The 13844-nt window shown below is 43.6% G+C and overlaps 1 protein-coding gene across 1 annotated transcript in view; it reads right to left on the minus strand.

Moving 5' to 3' along the window:
* LOC127601055 (raftlin-like) overlaps positions 1-13844 on the minus strand; it is a 76380-nt gene that overhangs the window by 29662 nt on the left and 32874 nt on the right. Inside the window, exons 4-5 of the mRNA XM_052066032.1 lie at positions 12155-12332; positions 4538-4646 (exon numbers count right to left, since the gene is read on the minus strand). Of these exons, the coding sequence (XP_051921992.1) occupies positions 4538-4646; positions 12155-12332 (287 nt within the window). The remainder of the gene's footprint in view (positions 1-4537; positions 4647-12154; positions 12333-13844) is intronic.

Genomic DNA, 13844 nt, shown 5'->3' on the forward strand with positions numbered 1-13844 from the left:
AGGAAGTCTGCTATTTTAGTTTGAAGTGGCCATATTGGGGTCATAGCCCATGATCCTTTCAATAGACAAGTTGTCAGCTGATTGACACTCTCTGAAATTGTCTTTTGAATTCTGCTCCCCAAGCCAGAGTCACATTGCAATTGGAAATTTGGTAGGCATGTGTTTCACTAGCAGGCACAAACGAAGTCTCAAGAAGCAATGCCAGAAAAGAAACAGGAAGTCTGACATTTTGGTTTGAAGGGTCTATTTAAGAGTCATTTTTAGGGATCCTTCACGGCGGCTTGAGATTGTGACGATTGTTTTTTGAAACTACAGCCAGTTTCACTGAAGAACAAAAATTTGTCTGTTCTGACTACATGCACACACACACACACACACACACAAAAAAGGCTCAAGAAGACATGCTTGGAAACAGAAAGGCAAACATATTTTAGGGTCGCTTTCAGGGATCCTTCAAATACAAAGTCGTAGATTGGGGAGCACCTCCTTGAATTGTTAAAAATAAATAAATAATCCGTCCAGCCAATTTCACCGATCAGCATGAAATTTGGTAGGTTGCTCGATCACAAATACACAGCAAGTCTGCCATTTTTAATTTTGAAGTAACAATTTTCTGGTCCAATTGGTCCTTCAAAAACAAATTCATCCTAAAAATTTAGTTTGGGGCGGCCCGGTAGTCCAGTGGTTAGCACGTCGGCTTCACAGTGCAGAGGTACCGGGTTCGATTCCAGCTCCGGCCTCCCTGTGTGGAGTTTGCATGTTCTCCCAGGGCCTGTGTGGGATTTCTCCGGGTGCTCCGGTTTCCTCCCACATTCCAAAAACATGCGTGGCAGGCTGATTGAACACTCTAAATTGTCCCTAGGTGTGAGTGTGAGTGCGAATGGTTGTTTGTTTCTGTGTGCCCTGCGATTGGCTGGCAACCGATTCAGGGTGTCCCCCGCCTACTGCCCGAAGACAGCTGGGATAGGCTCCAGCAACCCCCGCGACCCTAGTGAGGATCAAGCGGCTCGGAAGATGAATGAATGAATGAATTTAGTTTGATTGCAACTTATTTGAACCACAACTGAATTTGAACCACAAGTGCGAGACAGACAGACGATGCAAACCTGCAAAAGAGTTGAATTTTCCCCTTTGGGTGCGGTTGGCGTTAAAGGCTCACCATAAAATCCCAAACTCAAATAAGAAAGGCCTTGACCAAATGTTTTGTGATGAAGAGACTCATAGGCGCCTCTACTGGCAGAAACATAATGATGCAATTTTGCCAAATTCCTCCAGCGCTTCCGTCTTGTTCATTTGCTCGTTTACGTCACAAACCACTCCAAACACACACACAAGCGCAAACGCTTTGCAACCGACTGACATTCGATGTCACTCCTGCGATCGCGCCACAGACAAAGGTTGAGCCGTTTTCTGTCAAAGAACGCCGATGGCCGCCACTCTCGGCATTGAAAGACAACACATACACACAAATCCCGCCTTCCCTCAAACCCCCCTCCCTCTCTCCACCATCTCCATCTCCGTGATGGAAGAGAATAAAAATCAAATTGCAGGTTATTCACTATGAAATTAAATTGGAAAAGAGTCAAATGGCTTCCCGGCCTTATTGCTTCATGCGAGGCGACGGTCGCGACGCCAGGCTTTTCCTTGCCATGCGTCCAAATGGAATCACACAGATAAAAGGTTGTTTTTCATTTAAGGCTAATACAGGCGGGGGGGGGGTATGGATGGAGGTGATGGAGGGCTTGGGTGTTGGCAACGGGAGGGGGGCGGAGGGCGTTTGAAATGAATGAATGGCAACCGGCGCATTTGAATGAATTCATTTTCAATAGCGCTATCGTCATTAACATCGTTTTGTTAAAGGTCTTGTTTGACCAAGTAGAACACACACATTAATTCTAATAACGTTACACAAAGCACACCCACGGTATCGGGTTGCCGATCTAATGAAATCTGCTATCAAAACATCTGCCAGTCGAAAAATAATAACGCTCGCCATTCAATGGCACCGTTGGCGAGTTATTCATCAGGAAATATATTTATTGGCTCGTGTATTGGTCATCATCATTTTGTGAGCCGAACGTGGTGGCCTGCGAGCGCATTCATTTGGCTTCCTTCCCAAGGTTACTTCACTATGTTTCACTGACTGCTGTAAGAAGTGTTTAACCCTTTGAGGGACATCGGTTAGTGACTCCAGTGGACAGTTTATTAGGTTATCAGGTTAGCATTTTTTGTGCATGAGAGGGTTAAATAAAAGATATCCCTCTGATCGGACCTTAGTACATTGCGTTTATTTTTGTGTATGTGTGTAAATCGCACTGTATTGCACTGGTGTCCAACGTAAGGCCCGGGGGCCAGATCTCGCCCGCCAGGTGATTTTATGTGGCCCGTGAAAGCGGCAAAAATGTCAACTTCTATGACGCTTGCTAAAATCTGTCATTTCAAATTGTCAAATGTAAGAAATAACAGAGATATTATCGGCATTTTCTTGTTACCAAACCCTCCTTACAGTAAACAATAGCTGAATAAAACGTGATTCTTGAATTCTTTATATGGTCGTAACGGCCCTCCAAGGCAAACAGCAACTACAATGTGGCCCGTGACAAAAATATGTTTGACACCCCATAATTGATTCATATTGCAATGGGGGTCAATTGTATTATGCGACAATAGAAGTGAATCATATTGTATCATAACAGGAGGGAACTGTGGCATAAGTGGGAGGAATTGTATCAAATCGTAATTGGAAGGAATCGTATCATGCTGTGATTGGAGTGAATCAATTTCGTATCGCATACACTGACAATCCTGTTGATCACACTCTTCACATTTTGGACACTGGAAGACTCACAGAAAGGCATAGAAATCGACAATCCTGGGAATTTTGGTACGGAATAATTCAGCAGTGACTCCGCGCATTTCAAAGTTTAGAGAAGATCAAATGAAGTTCAGCTGTAGAAGGCGATAGAGCACCTGTGGTTCGTTTGACAATTTTACCCGACAGCCCAGGAGCCGAACTTTGTGTGCGTCGTGTATGATCTGTGAAAAAAAAGTCCTGCTGATGTTTGTGCAATGAACGGAGACCTCCTGGCAACAGCAATGATTGCTTCAGGTGTCACGGTGATATATTCATGACACAGTTGAGATATTTCCGTCTGGATCAGCCACGAACAGATGCACCCGTCAGACGCGGCCTCGGGCGCGAACGTTTCCCCGCGGCGTAAACACCGAGAAGGTAGCGGCAAGGTGAGCCAGACACCTTTCAGGTCAAAGCACTTTGCACCGCTTGGTTTCCCCACTTCGTTAGCCAAGACGGGCGCGAGGCAGAAACGCTGCAGAACAATATTCCGGAAAGCATCACAACAATTTAGAATTCTTCCCATTTCCTCCCGGTGATGGTATGATGAAGAAGGCATTTGAAGGTCAAGATGGAAGCCGGCGAATAATGACAGAGATTGAGAGAAAGCCAACGTAATGATAGAGAAGGAAAAAGTCATCCCTGTCCGTCTCACTTGGAATAGAATTCCAGTATGAGTGCTCAGCTCAGCAGATGAAAACGATTAGAAGCGGTAATGAGGTCCAACAGGATGGCGGGGGCGCGACTAATGGAAGGGCAGAGAGGGTTCGAGCGGGGAAACTTCATTGGGGAGGGGGGGGGGGGGGGTCAACGGCATGGCGACGGTTACAAACACAGGTTAGACAGCACAGAAAAAGATGACAAAGATCGAGGTGTTTGTGCCCGGCAGAACTCAATTTCAGATAAGACGTATCACATTGCATCCTAATTATAAAGAGAAAAAAAGGGATTGGATCTTCGTGAATCGGATAGCATCGTAAACCAGAGTGAATCGTGTGGTAATCGGATGCATTTGTTTGACACGGAAAGAAGAAATATGGAGTGAATCAAATCGGATTAAAACTGGAATGAATCCCAATCATGTAAAAAAGTGTTCACACCGTAGTGAAGCAGACCATAAATCGAAGGATCAAATCATCTTGTATTTGGAATAAATTGAGTGAATCTTATGTCGATTATCGCGTTTCACAAACGGAATGGTGGATGTCGCAGAGTGAATCATTACACGAATGGATCACGTTGTATAGAAACTGCAGTTTGAGCGAACGGATTTTATGGTGAGCCGAACGCAGTGAATCCGATCGTAAAAGGAGTGAAGCATATCCCGTAGACGGTGACTCGTATCCTCTTGCGTTCGGAGTAAACCACATTGCGTCATAACCGTGAAAGTGAATTGTATAGTAGCGTAAATAGAGTTAACCCTTTATAACTACGGTGAATCGCAATCAACGAGATGAATTCTATTTTCACTTCAGGGAATCGTATTGAATTGTATTGTAGTTGGAATGAACCACGTTGAAATTTGAGTAGGGGGGTGTGAACCGTATCCCATCGATTCTTCCCATCGTAATTGGGAAGAATCTAATTTATTCATGATTATAATTCACGTCCTAATGGGCGTGAATCCCATCATCGTGTAAGCGGAGTCAATCTTGTCGTCTGATATCTGGTGTGATTTCTTACCTTCTTGACGTATCCCTGGATGAGCTCGGGGGTTGGCGCCTGCTCTGCGGGCACACACGGCTCCAACTGCAGCCTGCACGGCGAGCACGCCGCCAGCCTCTTGTCTACCCTGCGGAGGAGAGCACAACATTAGCTGCGCTCCGACTTTGATGAAAAGTTCAAATGGAGATTTCACCCCCCCAAACCCCCCCACACACACCCCGTCAATAACATATTGTTCTCTGTGGCCCGTATAAATGTAGCGAAAGGAGCGTGTCAAACATGAGCTGCTGGGATCGTCGGCCTGCGGGAAGCGACGACGACGACAATGACAATCGAACAAACTTAAAGACTCTCGCAAGATGAAAGACAAGACGCGCGGAGGCAAAAAAAATGCCATGCAAATCTCCTCACACAAAACACACACCCGCACACACACTGAACCTCAAGTGGATACAAGCGGGCTGTTTTCTATTTATAAAAAGACGTTTCCCCTCCGTTCTTCTCCCACGTTGGCCCCCAGGAGGGGAACGCCGCCGTTTCCGTCTCCCTGCTGCTCATCCTGGTGACAACAAGTCCCGAACGGCCTTTTCCTCACCGCATGCGTACGAGTGTGTGTGTGTGTGTGTGTGTGTGTGTGTGTGTGCGTGTGTGTGTGTGTGTGTGTGTGCGTGCGTGACGAGAGCAAAGTCACCCGTAACGCGGCAGGGTGCGTTCGAGCTTGTGGTGTTCGACGTGGCGTGCGAATAAACTGACACTCGCTGACTTTTAACGCCTCAAGCGCACGCACACAACCGGAGACCACTCTCTGCAGTTACTTTCGTCACCACGCAGACCCTTTTCTTCAGAATTAGAGCCATTTGCGCCTCACTGAATGTGATGCTATTGTAATTGAAGTGAATCAAAGCGAAGTTGGAGGAAATGGTTGCCGATTGCATCGTATGCTAATGGTGGAGAAGCGTGTATCGCGCCTGGAATGAATCGAATTGGTTTTGGTTGAGAACGCATTTTCAAGGATTTATTTGATTTTTTTATTGTTTTTTTTATCAGAATCTGGGTGAAAGATATTGAGTAAATCTAGTGATGGGTCCAGCGACACCGATGTGTTGATGCATCCGCCGGGCTCACAGAGCAAACCAAGTGTCGGTGCATGTGCCGCTTCATTACGTCACGTGATTGACACATGAACTGCACCGGCGCAGTTTAGACTGCATCGGCTGCGTTTACACAGTCCAGGCTGCTAATTGACACATCGGCTGCCCGGTGCAGTTTAGACTGCATCTGCTGCTTGGCACAGTCCAAGCTGCGGCACTTAGTCCAGGGGGCGTCGACTCAGTGCAGGGGGCGTTGACGCAGCAAAAGCCCGCACAGTGTTTCCTAAGGAAGTGCGTCTGGCGACACGATGCCGATTGCCGAAACAAGCTAGCCGAAATAGGCTATTATTATATGAGAAGTGTTTTATGAACGTTTGTACTGAACGTCATACTCCAGTTGATTTAGAGGTGACTGCGAGTGAGCACACTGCATGTTTGATGACTCTGCCACCTTGGTATTAAAAGTCACATAAAACGTAAACCTTGTCTGCTGACCATCATTACATCGGCTAGGCTAGCTTAGCTGTTGTCGTAGTTCAAAGCTTAATATGTGGCGTGGGTTGGGTCGGCGCCGCAAGTACGTGCTCGCGCGCACAGCTGAGAGCAGCAGACTATCGACTGAGTGCTGAGACGCACTTCACTCGAGTGACGTTGCTACAGTATGTGCATATTATGGAGCAGCTTCTGGACAAATACAAATTGTCCGGCGCGTAGAGCCATTTTGATCTCCTTTTGGAGAATAAGGTATTCATTAAAATCTCCTTGTCTCACCAAGTGCCTCTCGGATTTTTGACATGTCTTATTCCATTGTGTGTGTGTCTTCTCCACAACAGAGGAAATAGCATGCATTAAATGCAACAGACTGAAATTTAAAACACCGGAGCATCTTATTTTTCTAAATCAAAAATTGTGAAGACATAGCCCACAAGCATCCTCATTCACACGAATTTCACATTATTGAAACACATTGAATGATACAATATGAATGCATGGATGTGAATGATATTGTCAAGGGTCAATGTCATCTTTATTGTCAAATATGCTTTATGTATGACATGCAGCATAGATGGAATTTCTTCCTCTCAATCCTCAGTGCATACATGCATGTGAACATGCTGTGCATTAAACACACGCAGCTAAGAAAGGATAGTAGCTACACTATATAAAAAAAGACATGTAATCTGAACAGTATAGACAATATAAACAGCGTAAACAACAACATAAACAATGGCGCTTGTGGCTACACTGAGCTTTTAACTCATTCAGTACCAGTCATTGGGTAGAGTGAGGTAGTGCATTGTATACACGTCATCATCAAATCAGTTTGTTCAGTCTGTCAAGTGGGTTGGCTGCAGGGATTTTGAAGGTCCAGCAGGTGGCAGTGGTCAGCGACACAGTATCGGTACAGTATCAACACAGTGTGTCATTGCGTCGACACGCCTCATGAGGCCTCATGAACCCATCACTAAGTAAATCGTATTACAGTGATCCCTCGCCATATCGCGGATCCCCCCCCCCCCCCCCAAAGTTTTGTATTTAGAAAAATATGGCGAATGGCTCAGAGGTTTTGTACATGGCTGTACGCATGATTGGTTCCCGGCGCGACGTCGACCAATGACAGCACAAGTCAATTTATCCGGTGAGCTGATTGGCTGCGCCTCCCAGCTAGCACCTTCCCTTGTGTCTCGTCACGTGGTTAACTCTCTGATCAGTGTATCGTCAGCTGTGGACACTCTGATCAGTGTCCAGTCACACTGTTGTGTTGACTACGGGGGGAGTGGGGGGCGGGCACAGTAAATCATACTAGTAGGGAATTTTGCTTTAACTGGAGTGGATCATGTCGTAATTTGGGAGAATCGCTTTTGCGGTATAATTTGACTGAATTATATCAGTCAATTCAATCATTGGGCTTTATTTATCAACTCAAGACCATGGAATAAGATACATAGAGTAAATCGAAATTGAAATTGTAGTGAATGGTATCGGAACTGGAGTGAAACATTTCGCAATTCGAGAATCATATCATAATTGGAGTGAAGGGATCCTCAATGGATTGAACCTAGATCCAAAATGGATTGAATCATTTTAGATTGTGTCCCAATTGGACTAAATTGCATCATAATTGGAGCGAATCATTTTGTAAATGGCAAAGGAACAACTTTATGCTTCTGTAATTCATCATCCAAGAATGTCAGAGAGCGTTTTATGAAGACGGTTTTAAATGGTAAACACAAAATTGCAATCTTCGTGGGTCTCGCGGGAGAAAGCGTTGTGGATCGGTCGTCATGGTTACAGTTCAAACAGTAAAAGTAAATCAATTTGTCACCAGAATTCAACAACGTCAAGTTACATTTACTTGCTGTGAAAAGATTTGTTGCAAGATTTGTAGTTGTGGTCTGATAAAAAAGAAAATGAAATGTGCGCTTCTACTTATTATTATTCTTATTTTTTTTTATCTATACACTGTCATAAAATGAACCAAGAAATTAAGCTTTTTGGGGCAGAGATGACATCAAAGACTAATAGAAACATGAATTTATGAATCATACATTACATTTAATCTATTTTTACACCCCTGAGCTCCGTTTGCGATCGTCCAGGGAGCGATATGCACACATACCGCGCATGTGCACACACACACATTATGGTGCTTTTTAAAATATGTTCTCCTATTACTGCACAAAGAGGAAGAAGCAAAAGAAGACGAAATGAAAAGCTTTTAGCATGAACACGCCACCAGATTGGGAGGGGGGTGTCTCCATTTTGTCATTCATGCGCTAAGAGTCATGAAAATGGGTCCTCGGAGACAATCTCGGTATCAAGAGCTCTAATGTGCCATAATTTGATTTGGTAGGGAAAAGGTTGAGCCCGCATCAGACAGTGATTCTGGTCGTCATCGAGGATTGAGGAGAGGACTAGGATTTTTCTTGGTGCATGCAATTTCGCCACCGGGGCCGTAGACACAAACCCGCCAATCACGGCTCACCTACTATTTGGGTTTGATCATGTGACCTTCACAAGGTGAGCCCATCGGCTCTGTGATGTCATTATCAGGCGACAGCAAATGGCAAAATGGCCGCCCCCTAAGATGTATGATATGGGTGGATTTTGCTTCCTAATTCACATTCCACAAACAGCATATTAATCCGAATACTATGTGAAGACTCGTAGGTAGGCATCGAACATATTTTAAAAGAACTTCATTAAAAAAAGAGGGTAAAACTAAATAACAAACTGAAATTTTTGTTAATTAAATAAAAACCACAGAGCTGTAATAAAAAAAGAACATGAAACTACATTTCATGTTTTTCAAACAAACTCACGATATTGATATCAAAAATGTCCTTCATTTTCATCTTTATCAATTAATATCATAGATCAGCTTAGGGCATTGTTTTAAATGTATTTACAGTATTTTATTACTATTTAGCCGTATAGAAGAAATATGATCGAACAGTTGTATGGGAATTATAGTTGTTGGGGTTTTTTTTGCACTCAACAAATACTTGGCATTTAAAAAAACTAAAACTAACACCAAAACTAAAAAAACTCAACGAAAATGAAGCATTTTTTGAAAAAAAAAACCCCAACAACTTACCAAATCTGCCGCAAAAACTACTTAAAGTGAACTGAATTTAAAAAAAAGTCAAAACAAAATAAAAATTTATTATCATGTAAAATCCCAAACTATTATAACCCTTGTCTTAACACACGTCTGACAAGAGGATCATTGTATAGTGTGACATAAGACAAGATTGTTGTGCATTTGACATCCTTGGCCGGGAAGGGACAGAATCCGAACTTATATAGCGAGATTGTCTTGATTTGTGTCGCTGGCCTTAGAACATGAGGGATTCTTGGGGAGGCAGTGGGAGAGCAACAGAGCGTGGAAGATGAAATAAGGGAGTGCAAGAGACAATTGGTAGTAATGGAGTCGGGGAAGGGCGGTTCAATTGTAAGCAAGCAGGAGGGAGTGACAAAGTAAAGGTTAAAAGAGAGAGACAGAGAGAGGGGGTGGGGGGTGAGAAGGAGCGATAAATAAGGAGGGAAACATAAGACAGATGGGTTTGTCTGTGTTTTCGTCCAGGGGGCATTCACGTTCAAAATAGCAGAGCAAGACCTGTAGTGTCAACTCTTGTCTTGGTGCATCACGAGCTCCGCCTGCTTAGGCCTATGACAAACATCTAGCGGCCGGTGTCGGGATCCTCCTGCTGGGTGAGCACACCTGATGACCCCCCCCACCTCCCCAGCCTACGCCCTCCCCCTCAGCTGGTCCATAGTGTGGACAATATTCATTGGTGAGGAATGTTGCCATTTGGTGTTTGTGGATGACTTGGGTGTGCCTGCTACGTCAAAGCAAGAATGCTTTGGATTTGGAAGCATAGACGAGTGTTTTTTTTGGGGGGGGGGGGGGGGGGGGAATACAATGCCCGAGCAAGAACCGTCTTGATTTTTTATTTGAAAGGCGAGCTGATGGATGATAATGTAACTAAGGTCAAGCTAAAGTTCTTGTTGTGGAAACCATTCTCTGTCAAAGTTTTAGCGATACAATGAAATTCAAAGGCAGAACCTGAATGGGATTTGAAGCTTAGTATCGTAGCCCTAGAGGTAAAGTCATGATTTTGATTGAAAAAAAAAATGCCATTCTGAAGCAAAAACCCTACGGATTCTGAGAAACTTTTTTTTTTCAACGCCACACGCCATTTAAGGCAGCTTAGCATACGACCATCAACTTTGCGACATCACTCGCATAAGTGGACATTTATGAGGCGTATTCGGTGCGCAACACAAAAGTCTTTTCTCTCGTGCAACAGGCGACAACGAGGCTAAAAAAAGACTCGCAGCGGAGAACACGACTCCCTCTGGTGCCATCTCCCCCCCCCCCCCCCCACCCACACCCTCCTTCCTTCCTTCCACCCGTCCATGCATGGGCTCCATCCATCGCTATGACAACACAGCGAGCTACAGAGCATTTCTTCATATTTTCACCTGTTTGTGAGTCATTTCATGCCGGACGCTCACCTCTGTTGCTCTTCAGTGGGGACCTCATTATCCCCCCCCCCCCCCTCACCATAACCACGCTTCATCATCTTCTTCTTCTTCTTCTCCCTTTTCTTCTTCTGCCGCAATCAGCCAGTAATGATGAATACGTCCCATCAGCCATTGCCTGCTCAACTGTAAACTCGCTGCATCGCTGCCTAATGGAACATTGGGGGAGTTGAGAGTTGACATTTTATGTTTTTCTGATGTGAGGCGGAGATGTGGGGGGGGGGGGGGAATTACTACTGTGTTGTAATACAGCTTTGTCTTTTTTTCAAGCCCTATTAGAGCGCTTGAAGCATGATGACCAATTTACAGTTTTCTTTGATGTCTTCTGCCCCATCCCCCTCCCCCCACCACACACACACACACACACACACACACACACACACACACACACACGCACACAAAGCTTGAGGTCACTTTTTTCAAAATATGGATGCAGGATTTTTTGGAGTGGGGAGTGTGGTTGTTTCTTTTGTAAGGAAAATTATTTGGTATTTTTTAATAATATATAATACGAATATAAAGTTGAATAATGTATTTTTTTCAATTAAAAAAACAATTTTAACTCAATGGGCTCAATCTTTAAATTTTAAAACAGAGTTATTTTATTATTTTGTAATAGTCCTGTTTTTTTTTCAAATCAAGATTCTCATGTAAAATAATAATTGCATTTTTTTTTCGTGAACTTCAGTATCAGAAAATATCATCAAAAACATTTTGGGGGGAAAAAAACAAGCTTTACAACATCCTTGCGAATTTCCCCCGCGACATGTAATGTAAACATTATTATTTTTTAATTTAGCTTTGAGCTGAATTTGAAGCCCACTGTCTTTCCTTCAACTGCAAGCTTCCTTTTATGATTTTTGGAGGTTGTGCAGCCTCACCATGATCCTTTTTGACCATCCCGATCGTCCAGAAATGACTGCCGATAATATTTTGTAGTAAATGCATCAAAGGTATACTCACTACAAACATAATAATATATTTTTTTAAAAGGCACATTACATGCTTGTGAAGTGGCAGATATCACAAGGCGACGCGCCATTTTTATTTTATTTACGACTTGCGATTCATCTTTAATATGTTCCCTCCATGAACTCCCCCACGAGAGCCCACTGACTTCTATGTTATTCCTTCTGTTCTGGTGAAAATATTACTGTTTAAGGTACAACGAGAACACCCAAAACTCACTCAGTGGCGCCCACTGGAAAATTGGAGTAAATCCGCGAAACTGTGGGTCTATTATAACAGCAAGTAGTCAAGCACCCATATTGGAAATTGAACAGAAAGTCAGACATTTTGGGAGAATTACATGTGCAACTGCATGTCGTGTGCAGCTTGAATCGAGCATTACTCCACCTTTAACCCTTTCAGGATTAGCGGTTGCTACAGTGGACATTTTAACGTGTTATCAGATTACAAGGGTGCATGAAGGGGGTTAAGTAAACAGCAACCTATTACATGCCCAGTAAATGAGTGTGTACTTATGAGCACGTACCCCTCGTTGATCTGGACCAGGATGGCGCGGTAGAGTTGGTGTTGCGGGCTGTTGGACTCCGGGCCGCAGGGGTGGATGAACGGGTGAATGGCGGCCAGCCGGAAGTCTTGCTGGTAAAGCTCCTGCAACTGTTCTGGCAACTCACGCACCGACGACAGACGCAGAGTGGACGTCCCACCTGAGACAAACAAACATGGCAAGGAGAGGACATGACGCCATCGCTTTGCTTTTGTAACATTATTATGAGGCCATAAAGAGTAAAGCGACCATTTTTGAGGACATTCCCACTCTATAAAAAAATAAAATAAAAATAAAAATTCACTGAGCAAAATGAAATTTGGTAGACAAGTCTATCATGAGTGGACACACAAAAATGTTCAAGGAGCCATGTTCGAAAAGACACAGGAACACTGCCCTTTTGGTTTTAAGTGAACCATTTTAGGCCATTTCCAGGTTCCACCAAACACAAAGAATTTGACTCGATACTAATGTTATCATAGCTAATGAAAATAATACTAAAACTAATACAACTAAGCTAAAAATAAGCATTTTGGGGGGGAAAATAACAAATAAGACAGCTGCTCTAAAAACGAAATAAAAGTAATGGAATTTAAAAAAACAACAACAAGTGATTAAAACCAAAATAAAAACAAAATATCATGAAATATCCCAGTCTACTTCTATTATAACCCTGCTCAACACTGTTATACAATACTAAATGATGAATAAAAAATGAAAAAAAAAGTCTCAAGAAGCCAACAAATCATCCCATTACTGAAGAAGAACTGATTACGTGCATTGGCTGACATTCCTGAGCAAGGTTTTGCAGCTGCAGTGGGAGTTCAATGTAATTAAAACTGTCCTACCAAAAAAAAAGACAAGATAAATAACAGATCTGACAATTTGCATTTCAGATAGAAAAGTGATTAAGAATTCACTTCAGGTTGGTTTTGCTAAATTAGCCTCGGCGCTCCAGACCTAATCGGAGGAGATCAAAATCCAATCACCGCTGATTGCTGACGCCGTATGCGGGCACATTGGCTTTCGGCGGTCCGGGAGCATTAGCGCTAGCGTCGGCTAACGAGCCGCAATCAGCAAACGTTGTTGAATAAAAACGCATTCGCTGCTCAGTCTCCAAGATGAGGCTCTTTAGCTAAGATCGCTAACATCTCGAGCGGTCGATTCTACGCTTCGAGTCAAAGTAAGGTCGAAGGGAGGTGTGAACTCGACAATCTTTTTTACATATAGTCACATCCTACCCCAGTCTTGGGGACCTAGATGCTGCAAGAACCAAGATATGGGCAGGCAAATTTCTCTCAGACCCTCCAAATCCTGGTCACCACCTCTTTCAGCTCCTTTGCTCAGATTGGCACTATTGAATAATGCCCTCCAAAACAAGCAGACGACAGCTTCTTTTTCTTCAAGCATCGTGGGGCATTCAGAGTGTGTTCACAACGGCGCATCATTCAGCACATTTTCTTCGATTATAATGCTTTTATGATCATAGATAATCCAAACTTGAAATTATGAATGACTATATGAAACACTGCATATCTCCTCAGAGACAGTACCTTGGCCATGTACATCAATTTATCACTCCAAGTCCTTGGTATGACATTGAGAAACCATCCCTGAAGGTTTGAAGAAGACTGGTTGAAAATTGTGCCTGCTAGCGAGGTGACAAGAGTGA

Source organism: Hippocampus zosterae, chromosome 5 (genome assembly GCF_025434085.1).
Source record: "Hippocampus zosterae strain Florida chromosome 5, ASM2543408v3, whole genome shotgun sequence".
Taxonomy (NCBI): Eukaryota; Metazoa; Chordata; class Actinopteri; order Syngnathiformes; family Syngnathidae; genus Hippocampus; species Hippocampus zosterae.